Below are 17,959 nucleotides of genomic sequence, written 5' to 3'. Positions count from 1 at the left end.
ATGCAAGCACTGGACAGATCTAGAAAGTGCCTATAGCTAAGGTTATTGCTGGAATAAAGAGAGATTCATCATTGGCCTTCTCTCAGTCTGTTCCATTATCATCCCATTGTCCTTCCAGAGCACTGTTGGTGTTGTGGCTGTCCTGAAACAGTGGTAGAGTGCTTACTTAACCTGCATGAAGCCCTGGTTCAAGTCCTCAGTACCACATACATAGAAAAAGCCAAATGTGAAATTGTGGCTCCAGGAGTAGGGTGCTAGTTTTGAGCAAAACTTTAGGGACAGTGTCCAGGCACTGAGTTCAAGCCCCAAGGCTGGGACATAAAAGAAAAGAAATGCAAGTTAGGTGCTGGTACCTCATGTCTTTAATCCTAGCTCTTCAAAAGGCTGAAACCTGAGGATTGCATCCAAAGTCAGCCTGGGCAGCTATGTCTGTGAGACACTTATCTCCAATAAAAACCAGAAAACCAGAATTGGTGCTTTAGCTCACAATGTAGAGCACTTGACTTGAGCTGAGGGGCTAAGGGATGGTTCCTAGGCTCACAGTTTAAGTGGCATGACCCAAAACAAAACAAAACAAAAGGAAAAAGGAATAAAGAAATTCATCACAAATGTATGCTTGAACAATGAAAACCATATTTCAGGGATGGGAAGATGGTTCAGTGGTAGAGTGCTTGCCTTGCATGCATGAGGCCCTGTGTTCCATTCTTCAGCACCACAGAAGCAGAATAAGCCAGAAGTGGCACTGTGGATTAAGTGGTTGAGCACTAGCCTTGAGCTGAAGAGCCGAGGAACAGTACCTAGGCCCAGACTTCAGGCCCCATGACTAACAGAAAAAGAAAAGAAAAGAAAACTACATTTCATAGGTACTCTTGGAAGCACCCCAGTTTTATCTCTTTATCTCACAGGAATTTAGTTTTAGGGAGGAATTTTTTTTTTTTTTTTTGGTTGTGGGGCTTGAACTCTGGGCCTGAGCACTTGTCCCTCAGCTCTTCAGCTCAAGGCGAGCACTCTACCATACCACTTGAGCCACAGTGCCACTTCCCAGGAATTTAGTTTTAAAGAATGAAATTATTTTTTCTTTATATTGTTAGAGGTGCTTTTAAGTTGAAGTCTATACATTCAAATATGCTCTTTGATTCCCATTTTCTTGAGGAATAGTTCTGGTCCACAATAGAGACATGGAGAACCCATACACTAAAATCAAACGTGAAAGTTTCCAATCCAGTCTTTCCCAATTATTTTTTATGGAAGGGATTACAAAAAATCACAATAAACATCTAAGAGACAAGTGTAGGTTCTCTGATAAGAGAGAGGGAGACTGTTGTAGACCCTGGGGTGCCTGCCAGGAGAAGACAAAATGTGAGCAAAGGCTTCAGGGCCATTGACTCCCACCCTCAGGGCTGCAAGTCCTTGCCCTTTATTGGTTTGAGGAAGTGTGTGTTCTAGGTTTTGGCCTGGGGCTTTAACTGACAGGAGGCTTGGGTGGAAAAGATGTATTAAAATAGAATGAGGAAAGATGTGTGCTGTTTGCACTTTTGGGCACAGTGGGTCTAGACCAATATTACTCAAGCATTTGAGAAATATAGCAGAACTGTGTCATCAGCCATCTCTCTGTCTCCTTAATTATCATCCCATTGGCTCTCAGAGCCTTGCTTGTGCTCTGATGGCATTGTGGCAGGAGACAAATGATTTATTGCACATTTTAATGGATAAGGTCTGAGAAGACAAGTCTGAGATCCCTTAGATATGTAGCCTAAAGCTACTGAGAGGAACTGTTAAGATCAGAGAAGAGGTAAGAATTCTAAAGACATTTTCACATGCAAATTGAAAAGACAAAAGCAGACTGGTTTGCAAGTGATTAAGCTTCACATCAACATAGCCTAGCCTAAACTTCACTCTTCTATCTCTCCTGCATTCATCCCTGACCCCCCTAACCACTATCTCTTTGAAGGGAAATGGAGGTGATGTGCCAGGTTGATAAGAATCGCTGTGTGGGAACTTTTCACTAGTTACCTGAAGAAATTAATAAAGGAAAGGCAAATAGAGCACAGCAAATGCTCACAGACAGTGCCGGGGTTGTGAGGTCAAGCCACAGGACCAACAACATAACAAAACATAAAATCCTTAAATGAAATGCAAAATTCAGGAAAATAATAAAATCTCATTTGATTTAATAGATAGAATTGGGGAGTTTCTGGAAAATTAATTGTTAGATTTTGTGAAATCCAAATCACCAGAAGTATTATGCTGTACATTTACCTAACAAGATCACTATTTTATGCCAGTATATACATTACAGCAATGGGAAATGACCCAGGTATAAGTTTAGTGGCTGTGAATACCTTTGTAAAGTAAGAGGGGATGTATTAAAAAATTTAAGACAAAACAGAGATATAATTTACATTCAGCAGAAGGCAGGCATTGAATAAACACAAATGTATAAGCAACGCCATCTCATAACCTCAAGTTCATTATTAGAACTAAGACCCAAAAAGCCAGTGTAGCCAATTCTCCCCATATATATCCATTTTCTGGGTGGTCTTTGTTAGGTTTTTAAAAAGAGGTAGCCGAGTAAGAACTGCACCACGCACGTGGTATTTAGGTAAGGGGTAGGTTTATTCAGTAGACCTGCTGGGACCAGGCAAGGTTGGCACTCCACGCAGCTGGCAAAGGAAAAAAAGGGGCGGTCTGGCGGCGGTTTAGGCCTTATATAGGGTAGGGGCGGGGAAGGGTGTGTCCAGGTAAAGGGAAGTGGGATCAGGTGGGAGAAAGGTGTGGCCACATCAGGTTAGGATGTGACTTCAGCAGATGAGGACGTGACCTCTTCCAGGTATCCCAGTTGCCTGGGTAACGCAGGTACTGGGCGAGGTCTGTTCGTAGTCCAGGAATGGACCTTACATTCCAGCCTTTTGATAATTATGAAAAAGGGCGAAGACTCTCTCTGGCTACTTCCTGCTGGCAAGGGGCGCCGTAGGGGTAAAAGGCTGGGATGTGGTCCATGCTGGGAGAAGGCAGCAGGCTGCAGCTGTCACTTGGGTGTTGATTCCTCGATGAAGTCTGGAGGAGGCGAGTCTGTTGGACGGAGTCTGGAGAAGTTTCATGAGGCATTGACGGAAACCTGAACAAATGGAAACTCTGACAATTTTTAAACCTAGAATGGCTAGCCTTTGAGAGGGAACCTAGAGGGGGGGTCCCCGGGACCCAGCCTGCGTCACACTCTTCAGGGCACAAGCCAAAAAGTAGAGTCAGTCTGGTGAGTGAAGAAGAGCTGACCAGGCAGAAGCGGCGTCCCGACTTCCCCCAGAGCCCTCTAGAGAGAAATGGCCAAGCCCCCAAAGCCAAGCGTCCTCGGCTTCAGAGGTGACCGCCTTTCAGCTAAAGGCCGTAGGAGCTCTCTGGCGTGGCGCCACATCTGGACAGAGACTGAGTGACAGAGAGCCGTAGAGTAGTTTCACTCACCAGAGTAGAGAAGTGGTGTGGACGTGGATGTGAAGGCCAGAAATGGTATTGGTGAAAAATCTTGCATGGTGTCAAGGCACTTTGGTTCACACAAAAGGGGTAGTTAGGTGGTTAGGAAATTCTAGGTTTTATTGGGTAGGTGAAAAGAACACCATGCGCTATTCAGGCAGGAAAAGAAGTTACTGAACTGTAGCCCCACCCAGCATGGTGGAGAAGCATGGCTGAAAAAGGAAAGGGGGGGGAAAGAGAGGTGACCTAGTAGGAGGTGACTGCTTCCAGGGCTGCCAGTTCCATGATGTCTGCAAGAAGCGAGTCTCTTAGATGAAGTCTGGAGGAAGTCTTCTCAGGCAGGGGGCTGAACAAAGATGAAAAGCAAATGTATTACTGGAAAGAAAAGATTGGATGTCCATGGCTTGGAGGTGACCTAAGGGATGAGGTAGTGAGGTCCTTGGGGAGGAGAGCAGTTAGCTCAGTGTTACTCACCCGGATCTTCAGGGATGCGAGATAGCCTTACCTTGGTAGGCCCAAGGGGGGAACAGGTGTACCTCGAAGTCAGTGTTGGCATAGAAGGGGCAGGAGCAGGAGACCTTTTTATTCTTGACAGGTGAATCCACTGTGGCTGTCCCTTGAGCTTCACTGCTGTGGGGGTGGTCAGCAGAACCTGGTGAGGGCCTGTCCACTTAGGGTGTAAACCAGATGGATTAAGGGTCTTGAGAAACACTTGATCACCAGGCAAAATTGGGGGAGTGGGAAAGGGGCCTTGATGAGGCTGAGGGAGACACTGGTCAGCATGTTGGCGCAGCATGTGCCTAAGAAAGGTTAGGACGGGAAGGTAGTCTATTAGTGGAGTTTTGGTATTGTCAGTAGGGAAATTACCTAGGAGAAAAGGTCTTCCATACATTAACTCAAAGGGGCTGAGGAAAGTAGGGCTGCGGGGAGAAACACGTAAGCGGGTGAGCGCCAGGGGTAACAGTTCTGGCCAGGATTGCTGGAGCTCTAGAGAAAGTTTAGTAAGTTGTGTCTTAAGGAGCGCATTAGCTCTTTCAACCTTTCCAGAAGACTGAGGCCTATAAGGAATGTGAAGATTCCACTGGATGTTTAGAGAGGATGCCACCTGTTGGGTCACTTTGGAGATGAAAGCAGGTCCATTGTCAGATTGAAGTGAACTGGGTAAGCCAAACCTAGGAATAATTTCTTTAATAAGGACAGAGGCAACAGTGTCAGCTGTCTCCGACGTTGTGGGATAGGCTTCAATTCATCCTGAAAAGGTATCAACCATAGTTAGAAGGTATTTCAGCCGCTTACATCTGGGCATGTGAGTGAAGTCTATCTGCCAGTCTTCCCCTGGGGTGTGTCCCCGTGCTTGGTGTGTGGGGAATGCAGCTGGTCGGAGACCACCCTGTGAGGAAGTAAGAGAACACGTGGGGCAGGCTTGGGTAATAGCCTTTAGTCGAGTAGTTAGGCTAGGGCAATGGATTAAAGGTTTAAGAAGGTGGGAGAGAGGCTTGTATCCAATATGCAGCGCCTGGTGAACCTGGGAAAGAAAGCTGTCTGCTTGTGTCTCAGGAAGAACAACTCGTCCTTCCAGAGACCACCATCCCTGTGCTTCCTGGGAGGCTCCCTGGTGCATAAGTTCCTCGATCTCCTGTGGGGTATAAGAGGGTTGAATTGAAGGCAATACCAGAAGCAAGGGAGCTGGAAGTTGTCCCTGGAGTTGTCTCTGGGCTGCTAGCTTTGCCTCCCGGTCTGCTTTTGAATTGCCGACTGTAATGGCATCCAATCCTGTCTGGTGTCCTCTGCAGTGGATGACCGCAACCTGTTGGGGAAGGGAAGCAGCTTCTAATAGTTTAAGAATAAGTGAGGCATTAGTTATGGGAGTCCCTTTGGTGGTCAGGAAGCCACGTTCCTTCCAGATTGCTGCATGAGAATGGAGAATATGATAGGCATATTTTGAGTCTGTATAAATATTGATCTTCCGGCCCTTGGCTAGAATTAAGGCCCTAGTTAAAGCTATAAGTTCTGCCTTTTGTGAGGTAGTGCTAGGGGGCAGAGGGCTGCTTTCAAGAATGGTAGAGTTATTAACGATGGCATAGCCCGCCACTCGGCTTCCTGAAGAGGTAGATGTGGAACTGCCATCGATGTACCAGGTGTCTTCTGGGTCAGGAAGAGGAGTTTCTGAGATACCTGTAAAATGGGGTGTGAATTCCTCCAAGGTCTCTGTACAGGAATTGGAAAGAGGGTTAGAATTGGATGGAAGCAAGGTGGCTGGATTGAGCGGGGAGCAGCTTTCCAGTGAAAAGTCAGGGTTTTGAATAAAAGTAACATGAAACAGCTGTAGGCGGGAAGGGGAAAGGGAAGACAGGGATTTATGAGACAAAAGGTCCTTTAGTCTGTGGGGAGAGCGAATGGTAGTAGGTTGGCCAAAAGTGAGTTTTGTGCTCTCCTGTGCCAAGGTGGCTGCTGCGGCCAAAGCTCGAAGACATGCTGGCCAGCCTTTTACTGTTGGGTCTAGCTGCTTTGAGAGGTAGGCCACAGGTCTAAATGAGGGGCCTGACATTTGTCCAAGAACCCCAAGGCCAATTCCCCACTTCTCAGTGACATAGAGTATAAAGGGTTCCTTGAGGTTAGGTAGAGCCAGTGCTGGAGCCCGAAGAAGCGCTTGCTTCAGAACTTTAAATGGGGTGTCAATGGGCTTTGTGGGGTCTGGCGGCTCCAGTAGGGAACCTTTGGATGCCTCATAAAGAGGTTTGGCCAATGTAGCAAAACCGGGTATCCAAATACGAAGGAAGCCTGCAAGTCCCAGGAAAGACAGAATGTCCTCCTTGGTCTGTGGGACAGAGAGAGACTCAATGTAGGCTTTTCTATCAAGGGTAATTCTTCTCTCTGTAGGAGTTATGGACAAACCCAAGTATGTTACCTCTGACTTCGCTATCTGGGCCTTTGAAGGAGAGACTCTATATCCTTTTGTCAACAGGAAGTTGAGGAGGTCAGCTGTATGTTGGCGAGCCAACTCAAAGGAAGGGCTGCAAAGCAAAAGATCATCCACATACTGGAGAACAATGCTAGGAGACACCTGAATAGAGAGGAGATCCTTTGATAAAGCCTGTCCAAAGAAATGGGGACTGTCTCGAAACCCTTGAGGGAGGACCGTCCAGGTCAGCTGTTGTGCCCTTGAAGTGTCTGGGTCCACCCAAGTAAAAGCAAAGAAATCTTGGCAGTCGGGATGCAGGGGGATTGTGAAGAATGCATCCTTGAGGTCCAGCACCGAGAAGTGGGTGGTACCAGGAGGTATCTGTGAAAGGAGAGTATATGGGTTAGGCACAACAGGATGAATGGGAAGGACTGCAGCATTAATAGTGCGCAGGTCCTGGACTAGGCGATAGGTCCCATCAGGTTTAACTACTGGCAGGATAGGGGTGTTAAAGGGGGAGTTAGTGGGTCTGAGAAGTCCTCGTTTAAGAAGGCGAAGGATGATGGGTTTTAAACCTTGCCTGTGCCTAAGGGAAATGGGGTATTGGGAAGTACCAGGGAAATGGGTAGGGTCTTTAAGTTTAATGAGGACAGGAGTATGGTGTCTAGCCATAGTAGGAGTGGAAGTATCCCAGATAAGAGGGTTGACAAGATCTGGAGGTAAAGGGAAAGGATTTAGTTGGGAAGTTACAGGTGGAGGTTCATCTAAAGATAAAAGTAGAACAGGTGTGGGCTGTTTGGGGATATGGAATGAAAGGGAGACTTGAAATTTAGAGAGCAAGTCCCTTCCTAGGAGTGGGGTAGGACAGTGAGGTAGGATTAGGAAGGAGTGTGAAAAAGGAAAGTCTTCTATTTTACATGATACTGGTCCCGTAGTTGGGGGACAGGTAGGTAGGCCATCTACACCCACCACCGAGATCTGGGAGGGAAAAGTCTTGCCTGTATATTGACATAGCACCGAGTAAGTCGCTCCCGTATCCAAGAGAAAAGATATTAACTTACCGGCTACATAGAAACACACCCTGGGCTCCGTCATTGTGATGGTTTGGTTGTTGGGAGCAGGTGGCCCTGGGCACCTTCATTCTGTAGCCAAGCAGAAAATCTCCGACCGGTCTGGCTCCGCCTGCCTGGGTGGGCGGGGTGGGGGAGGGGCTGGCCTACCTTGTGGAGGTGAGGAGGGGCAATCGACTCCCCAATGTCCTTGTTGTCCACACCTTGGGCAGGGTCCAGGTGGAGGTCGTGGTGAGGGACAGAATTTCGCCCAGTGGCCCTCTTGCCCACACTTGAAGCATGCTCCAGGTGGTGTTTGTTGGGTGCGTCTCCTCAGAGGAGGCCGGATGGCAGCAGCCAGGATTTGATAGTTTTCCCTCTCACGGGCTGTCTTATCGGCAATCTCCTGTTCCTCTCGATTATTGAAAACTTTAAATGCCATACTCACCAGATCTCGTTGAGGGGTCTGAGGACCGTTCTCAGCCTTTTTTAACTTTTTTTCTAATATCGGGGGCTGATTGGGCAATAAAATGAGTATTGAGAACCACCTTAGCCTCTGGTGACTCTGGGTCCAGCCTTGTATAGCGCTGGAGCGCTACTGTAAGGCGTTCAAGAAATTCCGCCGGGTTTTCATTGGGCCTTTGAGTAATGTGGTTTAATTTGTCGTAATTAACAGGGAGATAGGCTGCCTTTTGAAGGCCAGCCACTAAGCAAGTTATCATCCTATTTCTGCTTTCCCGCCCAGGAGCATTATGTTGATAATTCCAATTGGGCTCTTCCCTAGGCACAGCTGTTGCTCCCACTGGAAAGTTAATATCTAGGCGGTGAGCTTCATCGGCATGTGCCTGGGCTGCAGTCCACACCCTTTCTTTTTCCTCAGCAGTAAGGGTAGAGGATAGCATTAGATATATGTCCTGCCAAGTAAGGTCATAGGTCTGAGCCAGGTTCTTAAACTGCTTGACATAATTATTAGAATCTTGGGCATAAGATCCCAGCCGCTTCTCAATCTGAGCAATATCAAACATTGAGAATGACGCATGCACCCTAATTACACGTTCAGCCCCTGCCACCTCTCGCAAAGGGCACAGGGGGTCTGGTGGAGGTTGTGTGCCACCAGTGTGAGACCGGGTGTGAGCTGCAGGGGGGGAAGAGATAGAGGGTGAAGGAGAGGAGAGTGAAGAAGGTGGGGAAGGCACCAGATGCTCAGCAGGAAGAGGGGCAGAGTCAAAAAGAGGGTCAGGCACATCAGGCTCCGGAGGGAGCCCTGCGCTAGAGTTGGGTTCTCCACGTGCCAGGAGGAGTGGAAAGGCCGGGCATGATTGGCATAGGGCTGGGTTGTCCCGGAGAGCAAAGAATGGCTGAATATGAATGACCTCAGACCATTTACCATTACGACGGCAAAAATCGTCTAAATCTCTGAGAATGACATAGTCCAAAGTCCCATCTCTGGGCCATCGAGAACGATTATCCAGTTGGTACTGTGGCCAAACTTGAGTGCAATAATAAATCAGGCGTTTCTTGTCGATGCAGTCAATAGACAAGACATCCAGGGAACGCAGGAGGCATTTTAATGGAGTTTCCTCCTTTGGGCGTGACTTACAACAACCCATTAGAAATGCAAAAGAGAAAAACGTAGGGGGAAAAATTTAGTGAGTGAAGGAGGGCTTACTGAATGGAAGCGGTGTCCCAACTTACCACCGAGCCCTCTAGAGAGAACAACCGGAGTCAAGTAAAGGCCTAGTAGGTTCTCCGGCGTGGTATCTGTAAAGAGACTGAACGACAGAGGCCCCTTAGGGAGCAGGTCACTCACCAAAATGTAGAAGTGTCGAGGAAGATGCAGAGGCCAGCAATAGAATTGATGCACTGTGTCCGCAGCAGATAGACAGGTTCATAAAAGGCCGTCAGAACTGTGGGTATTCCTCAGAGCAAAAAGGGAAAAACAAAAATGAAAAAAAGAAAAAAAAACAGAGAGGAATCTCGGCTGTCCTGACTTTAAGCCCTTTATCCGAGTCACGGCACCATTTATGTTAGGTTTTTAAAAAGAGGTAGCCGAGTAAGAACTGCACCACGCACGTGGTATTTAGGTAAGGGGTAGGTTTATTCAGTAGACCTGCTGGGACCAGGCAAGGTTGGCACTCCACGCAGCTGGCAAAGGAAAAAAAGGGGCGGTCTGGCGGCGGTTTAGGCCTTATATAGGGTAGGGGCGGGGAAGGGTGTGTCCAGGTAAAGGGAAGTGGGATCAGGTGGGAGAAAGGTGTGGCCACATCAGGTTAGGATGTGACCTTAGCAGATGAGGACGTGACCTCTTCCAGGTATCCCAGTTGCCTGGGTAACGCAGGTACTGGGCGAGGTCTGTTCGTAGTCCAGGAATGGACCTTACAGTCTTATGTATTTCAAGAGGAAACAGTGGTTTTCAAGAAGAAACTGAGCTTAACTCCCACAGAAGGCAGAGAAAAGTCCCAATGCACACAAGCCACTTGTTCCCAGGTATATAGCAGGGTGGCACCGAGCATTGTGGGAATTGTAGTCTCCATGGAGGATATTTTCTTTGAAAGTCCTGGTTTGTTTTTGTCTTTTGGAGGGGGGAGGTGGGACAGGAGATGCTTTTGCACAAGCGTCTCCCCGCCCACCATAGGCGTGTTAAGTTTGCCTCTTCCGGATTCTTTTATTTGTCTTGCTGCTGGAAGTGCCCTGAAGTACAGTTTGTCCTTCCATAGGTGTTAGCCAGGAGGCCGAGGCCCAGCTCTGTGCAGTGGAGCTTGGGAGCTGTAACTTGAAAGAATCTCAGGCTTTGGAACTGATGTCAGGTAGGAACTGTGCGATTGCTGCCGTAGTCTCCCCTCCATGGGTTTCTGTTTCTTTTTCTGTTTCTGTTTGTTTGGTGGGGCGTGAACTCTGGGCCTGCAAGCAGCATTACTGAGCTCCTCAGCTCAGAGGGAGAGCTTTATACTTGAGCCAAAGAGTATACTTCCCTCTCCACGCTTTTCTCCAGTCTGGGGTTGATAATTTGCTTGAGGTTCAGGAGTTTGTGCTGCCATTAGCCTCTGGGCCTTCAGATGCAAGAACCTGGTTCCCAAATGTCTGAGAGCAAGCTGGGTGATTGTCCAGACTAGGAGAGCCCAAGAGCTGTGCATTTGTACTCCAAGACCAAGGGATTCTTCTATTAACTCATGTGACTTTATTTGCTTTGCCCAGGTGGAGGAGTAGTTCAGGAGAATTCTAGTGAAATTGTGAGGTGTGTGCCTGCCTGAGTCCTCTTACACTGCAGTTGTATTTGGGGCTTCTGTATTGTTTATCTTAGAGTGTTTTAATCTATTTGGCTTGATTTTTTATTTTCCTGGCTTGAGTTCCCAAGCGTTTGTACACTATCCTGTTTCTAGAGACAGTTGTACATGGGATATTGGAGTAGTGAGTACTGGGCCTGTATGTTTAGGAATGAAGCCTAGCAATGTTTGAAGCAGAAAACCCTATGAATAGGAATCTCCATCCTAAATGACAGACCTTGTCAATTCTGGGTAGCCATATAGAGCAGAAGCAGAAAAGCACAGGAAGGGGAAGATGTTGCTAGCTTCCCTTGCCTTATGCAAAAATTGTTGCCACTTCCCTGAGTACCAGATTCACCTGGTATTCTTTCCTACACCACTCTCAATTACTTTTTGCTGTTGAAACATTTAAACTAATTTCTTGGAGTTGTGATGTGATGGATTGAGGAATAAACCAGAGCGTAGTTATCACAGGGTACCTGAGGCAGTGGTTTGGGATGGTTGGGCAATTATTTTGACTGAAAGTATTAATTTATGTACAAATCCCTACTCTTCTCGCTAATTTATGCAGCCTATTTCCACTAAGACTTCTAGTATGTAATCATTGAAACTTCTCTTAAATGTGCCATCTGTGGATTTGCTAATGCTAGCTCTAATCAGTTGGTTGTGCCTGGTAGTTCAGGTTGGTCAGGGACCTTTGGTCTTATAAGAAAAATCACAGAAGAAACCTTGGGGTAATATGTCTTCTCAAGGTTGTATGCTTTGTAGATGTTGCCTATCATCAGTTGTGTCACTCCTATATTGTGTATTTTATGCTGTACATTTTTTTTTAGCCCTGTATCTCCAGTAGGATGGCCAAGGTTCTTCCCATGACTGTTTAGGAAAGTGACCAGTAGGAACTTCTCAAACCAGGGTTTACATCATCTTTACTCATGTTCCTGTGGCCAAAGCATGCTAAATGTCAAATTACAAGTCATTGCATAGGTGTGCAATGGATACAGTGAAATTTGCCATTTGACAATCATTACTGAAATAATATCACTTCAGAAATATGTTCTGTATATATTTTCCTCTATAACATTTGATAAAAACTAACTACTGAGTTACATCAGACATGCATTCCATGGAGTTTAAATATGTACATCAATGAGGTAGCACATACATTCCAATGGATTCCTAGGATACCTTTGCATTAAAAGAAAGCAGTTCACACATCCTGAAGTACATTCAGTAATAATTACTTTTAGTGGAAATGTGATATGTTTTTGCTTTCAATTATTCATTTTTTTTGGGGAAACTTTCTTTTTCTTTTTTCTTTTTTTGGGTCCATTCGTGGGGCCTGAACTCTGGGCCTGGGCGCTGTCCCTCAGCTCTTCTGCTCAAGGCTAGCACTCTACCACTTGAGTCACAGCGCCACTTCCGGCTTCTTTTCTTTTTGCTTATGTGGTGCTGAGGAATCGAGCCCAGGGCCTCATGCATGCAAGGCAAGTGCTCTACCACTGAGCCACCTTCCCAGCCCCAGAAGCTTTCATTTTTACAAATTTAGTGTGTACATAAACATAGAAATTAGTTGCTTTAATGATATCTTTGTACCAGGAAATGGGCTGGATTTGTGTTTATAGGAGACATTAATGCTCTTCTTGAGACATTAAAGATTCTTCTCTTTAAGAAAGCTTTATGCTTTTCCAAACCATGTATCATGTTTGCAAGAGGAAATTCTGGAGCAAAATACTCAAAGATTCTTTTCTGAATGTGTCATTTGCCTTATATCTCAGCCATGCTTCCAGAATCTTCTGTTCATTGTCAGCAGCAAGAAAGAATGAAAGGATCTCTGGTGAGTTTTTTATTTTTTATTTTTATTTCTCATTTGTTTTCCATTCCATTATATGAACCTAAAGATGTTCAAGAATTAAAAACAAGGGGCTGGGAAGGTAGCTCAGTGGTAGAGCGCTTGCCTTGCATGCTTGAGAACCTGGGTTCGATTCCTCAGCACCACATAAGCAAAAAGAAAAAAGCGGGAAGTTGTGGCTAAAGTGGTGGAGCGCAGGCCTTGAGCTGAGGAGCTGAGGAAAAGCAAAAGGACCAGAGTTCAGGCGCCACGACTAGACCCCCCCCCCCCAAAAAAAAAAAGAATTAAAAACAATAGGAGCCACACAGATTCAGCCTCAGGAACATATTCTTAAATCAGATAAAGATGGCTTGTAGATTTAGCAGATAAAGATTGCTTGTAGATTTAGCAGATTAAATGGTTATATTCTTTCTAAGTTGAATGCAGATTTGCTTCAGAATGTCTATGTTTTATGTTGTCATAAAATTGATTCACACTTGTTATGTGATGTAATGACACCAAGGAGGTTATATCTCATGAAAGGTGAAGGATAGATTGCAACCAGATCACATCCTCATGAGTAACATTAAACTATCTCAATGACATTTTCCTGGAATTGCTGAAAAAGTCTGGTCACACACAACTTCATGTGTTCCTAAGGAATGATTAACCTACATGTACTTAAATTAATCTCCATATCTACTTCTTGGGCCACTTCATGTTCTTGGTCTTACTTGAAACTATATTTGTTGCTAAACTTTATGGTCTTTCTACAAAACCCTGATTGTTTTCTAAAGTATCCTCACAAGATTCCTTTCCTCTATATTCTCTCTCAATTCTTGATTTTCTACTCACTAGTGTTGGTTATTTTTCTCTTCCTCACTCTTTGTATCTATCTTTGAATCTTTTTTTTTAACTTTTTTTATTCCATCTTTCCTCCATATGTGTCTCAGTTGTTTCTTTTCTTCAAATGATCTATCTGGGAGCTAGTTTTTCTTAGTGATCAGGTTTACTTTGCTGACGTGGCTCTTATGATTAACATTTTTCTTACTCATTATATAGGAAAATTGTTTCCTAGAGAGTTCTACAGGATTCCAGAACCAAAGACAATTAGAGAAACACAAAAACATAAACAGATAGACTTAGGGGAAATTAGGGTTTTGAAGGATCTATATTAATATTACAATCAGAGCCACAACAGGTTGTGAGGGAAACATATTTCCTTATTCTCCTGAGACAGACGACTGGCGCCAAGAGAAATTGCAGACATGAAGTTCACCTTTCCTAGCCGTCAAGGTAAACAGCACCTCAGTTTCAGCTGCTGTCTGTCTAAAACTAAGGAAAAGGCCTGCACTCCAGTTTCTTAACCCTCTGCAGAATTCTTTTAAGCCTTCTGCAGCCAGCTCTCAGTGCTCTCAATGCTGTCGGGCTGGAATTCCAACCTCTCAATCCTTTACCCCCTGCAGCTCAACTTCAGAGTTCCATACAGAAAAGTACTTCATTCCCTCAATTGATACACTATAAGAAAATCTGATTTCTCCTGCTTCTGTTATCTTTGGTAACTTCATTTGATGTGGTATTCAGTTTTGTTTTTCCTTCCCACTACTTTTGAATATTTTCATTCACTGCCAGTATAAGTTTTGAACTACTTTTGATTTAAAAAACAATACAGTGCTGAGGTCTTCTCTACTAGAAATATCACTTGTTGCAAAATCTCACAGATGTTTGCTCAGGAATTTATTTTGATGTCTGAGGAATTTCATTATTAACTAACAAAAGTGGAAATATATCCTTAGCGATCTACTGTTGAAATGACTCAGGAATATGTGCCACATTTGATCATTTGGTCATATTTATAATTTTTGTCATCTTGAGTGTTCCTTGAGCCTGTATAAATTTGCCTCCACCTTCCATGAAGGCCTATTAAAATGAAAATCTTCTCAAGGAACATTTTATTCCCCTCCCAAATATATTTTGTATTGTAGAATGTGGGGAAACTTTACAAAACTTCATGGTAGCAGTTCTTTTTTATGTAGGAAGGAAATATCAGGGTATCTATGACCACATTTCAATATTTAGTATTTAAACCAAACATGGTTGATGGAGGATGTTGTTTTTTCTTTTTTTGGGGGGGTGGGTTGGTCCAGTTGTGGGGTCTGAACTCTGGGCCTGGGCGCTGTCCCTCAGCTCTTCAGCTCAAGGCTAGTACTCTACCACTTGAGCCACAGCGCCACTTCCGGCTTTTTCTCTTTGCTTATGTGGTACTGAGGAATCGAACCCAGGGCCTCATGCATGCAAGGCAAGCGCTCTACCACTGAGCCAACTTCTGAGCCCAACCTAGGTTATTTTTATGTGGGAACTACCTCAAATCTTATAAGGGTCCAATAAATCATTAGCTTCTTTCTGCAGTACTGCTACTGTTTTTTAACATTCATGAGGACACTGCTTTGCATAGATCTGGTAATGTTCTATGTTCTGTATTCCATGTGATATCCTGAATGTGTTCTGCTTCCTTATTGTAGTACTTGTTAACAGTAGATATAAATAGGATTTATGATGATGCAGTATATGTAAATGCAGGAAAAATATTTGTGTAATTCATTGTTACCCTGATATGTACTAAAATTTTATCAAAAAATGATAATATAATTTTTAACATACCTCATTAGACTTATTGTTGTCATGCCACATTATTGTCTCCTTATAATTTTTTTTGGGGGGGAGGGGTCTGGTCCTGGGGCTGAACTCGAGGCCTGGGCGCTGTCCCTCAGCTCTTCAGCTCAAGGCTATTGATCTACCACCTGTGCCATAGCACTACTTCTGGCTCTTTTCTTTTTGCTTATGTGGTGCTGAGGAGTAGAACCCAGGGCCTCATGCATGCAAGGCAAGTGCTCTACCACTGAGCCACCTTACCAGCCATGTGTAGAATTTTTACCTTGTCTCTATTGCTAGCAGCAGAAATGTGTTTGCATGCACTAGGGAAACTGTAATTTTTATTGGTCTTGGGCTTCAATTCTGGGCCTGGCTGTTGTCAATCAGCTCTTCAGGTCAAGGTAAGTGCTCTACCACTTGAGTCACAGTGCAACTTTCAGTTTTCTGGTAGTTTATTGGAGATAAGTGTCTCCTGGACTTTCCTGCCTGGACTGGCCTTGAACCATGATCCTCAGACCTCAGTCTCCTGAGTAGGTTGGATTGAACACATAAGCCACCAGTGCCCTACAAATCTGTGTATTTTAATGACCAGGTTTATATATTGTCAAATATTTCTAATTTGCTAATTAATTCTCTAAGTGAATAGATAACACAGCAAACTGTGAACATTTTATGTAAGACAAAAGCATACCTGCAGGGGTTGGGAAGGTGGTTCAGTAGTAGATCGCTAGCCTTGCATGCATGAGGCCCTGGGTTCGATTCCTCAGCACCACATAAGCAAAAAGAATAAAGGCTGAAGTGGTGCTGTGGCTCAAGTGGTAGAGTGCTAGCCTTGCGCTGAGGACCTAAGGGACAGTGCCCAGGCCCAGAGTTCAGGCCCCATGACCGGACCCCCCCCCCAAAAAAAAAAAAAAGAAAAAAAAAAGCATACCTGCAGCATAATGAAATTCCAGATTGGAGTTCTCATAACCCAGGTCTGATTTCTTGATGGATATATGCCATTACAGAATTTGATATCATTTGATGATGTGGCTGTGGACTTCACCTGGAAGGAGTGGCAGGATCTGGATCCTGGTCGGAGGACCCTTCATAGAGATGTGATGCTGGAGACCTATAGCAACCTCATGTCCTTGGGTGAGCAAAGGTTTTTTTTTTACTTAGAAGATCAAGTGCTTTTTATTTTACTAGACATTAGACTCTTTATGTTATTTAGGGATAAGATTCCAGTCCATGGGAAGTGTCATTTCTTTCTAAGGGAAACTTCAACCTGATTATATGTAACTCAAGAGCTAATTTTATTCTCACTCTTTAAGAAAGCAAATCAGTAGTTGGACAAAAGTCAACTATGTTCCACTAATACAAGACTGACTTCCCAGACTTGGAATGATTATTATAGGTGGATCTACAGTCTAGATAGGATATACATTACTACTGATTATGATCTGGAAATCAGTAGTTGAAAGTGTGTATTTGTACGCCAAACCTGATATAGAGTTTAGTGCTTCAAGCTTTGAATTCTAGATACTCTGGAGGCTGAAATCTGAAGATTTTGGTTTGAAGCCAGCAACTGTAGAAAAATGACCATGAGACTCTTATCTTCAATTAACCATTCAAATACTAGAAATGTAGCTAAGATTCAAACTAGTAGAATGCTAGCTTTGAGCAATAGAGCTGAGTTCAAGCCACACAATTGGCACAATAAACACAAAGCTGGGGAAACTCCACAATTGAGCTGTTAAGAATTGAGAAACCATGGGCTGGGAAGATGGTTCAGTGGTAGAGGAATTGCCTTCCATGCATGAGGCCCTGTGTTTGATTCCTCAGTACCACATAAGCAGAAAAATATTGGCGATGTGGCTCATGTGATACAGTGCTTGCCTTGAGCTAAAGATCTGCTGGACAATGCCCAGGCCCAGAGTTCAGGCCCCAGAACTGGACCCCAACCTCCTAAAAACAATTGAGGAACTAGATTTAGGAGCAACCTTGTGGACAGGATGTCTGCGTCCTTACATTAATGATGACCCAGCAAGAGCAATAGTTCTCCACTATTTCTTAATCACAGGGCTCTGTGTTCCTAAGCCTAAATTGATTGTGAAGCTGGAGCAAGGTGCAGAACCATGGATAAGAGAGGGCTCAGAAGAGAATTTCACAGGGAGTTAAAGCATCTTGAATGGTAATGGTGGGTCCAGAGCCCAGTTGGTCTGTTTAACTTGAGCTGTACAGAGCAATAGTATTACTAGTGCTGCTGAGTCATGTGTGGCAGAGAAGTAGGTGATCTTTTGTCTCAAGGAATTGTCAATCCAGAATTCACGTGGAGACAAACTGAATTTGGTGTATCAGTGTAGTTAATGTTAGCAATTCTCTTTGTCTGTAGAGAAATAATTCTGAAAGAGAAAAACACAATGAGAAATGTAGAAAAGGTGATCTCATTTTCCTTTAAACTAGTATGATGCAGGTAGGAGGAAAAGAGGAGTATGCTAGGGCTGCTATCCTGTGATCATGACAATTTCTTATCAGTGGTAATGGGCATAGAGGGAGATTCAGAATTGAAGCATTAAGAGGATGTAGATAAATAATTTAAGTAAATATTTCCTGGAGAAAAATAGAAAAATCTGAAAAACAGAAAACATTGTTTTCTATTGTAAAATATCAGTACTACTTTCTTAATTACTACATTGTGTAGAAAAGTATATATTCTGCATAAAACAAAGCTTTGATATATGAAAATCTAGTAACAGAAAGTGAGGAAATATCTTTACCTTAAGGAATTTATGGATCTCATTTATGTTTTTGTCTA

The 17,959-nt window shown here is 44.2% G+C and overlaps 1 protein-coding gene across 1 annotated transcript in view; it reads left to right on the top strand.

Moving 5' to 3' along the window:
* The first annotated feature begins 9,091 nt into the window (after positions 1-9,091).
* Positions 9,092-17,959, top strand: part of LOC138841625 (zinc finger protein 585A-like) — a 36,744-nt gene continuing 27,876 nt past the window's right edge. Inside the window, 4 exon segments of the mRNA XM_070042401.1 lie at positions 9,092-9,159; positions 10,144-10,226; positions 12,458-12,516; positions 16,170-16,296. Coding sequence (XP_069898502.1) covers positions 9,092-9,159; positions 10,144-10,226; positions 12,458-12,516; positions 16,170-16,296 — 337 coding nt within the window.

The sequence above is a fragment of the Dipodomys merriami genome, unplaced genomic scaffold (genome assembly GCF_024711535.1).
Source record: "Dipodomys merriami isolate MVZ:Mamm:240054 unplaced genomic scaffold, mDipMer1.0.p SCAF_323, whole genome shotgun sequence".
In the NCBI taxonomy this organism is placed as follows: Eukaryota; Metazoa; Chordata; class Mammalia; order Rodentia; family Heteromyidae; genus Dipodomys; species Dipodomys merriami.
Note: the sequence above shows the minus strand (reverse complement) of the source record. Positions and strands in the feature narration are given on the sequence as shown.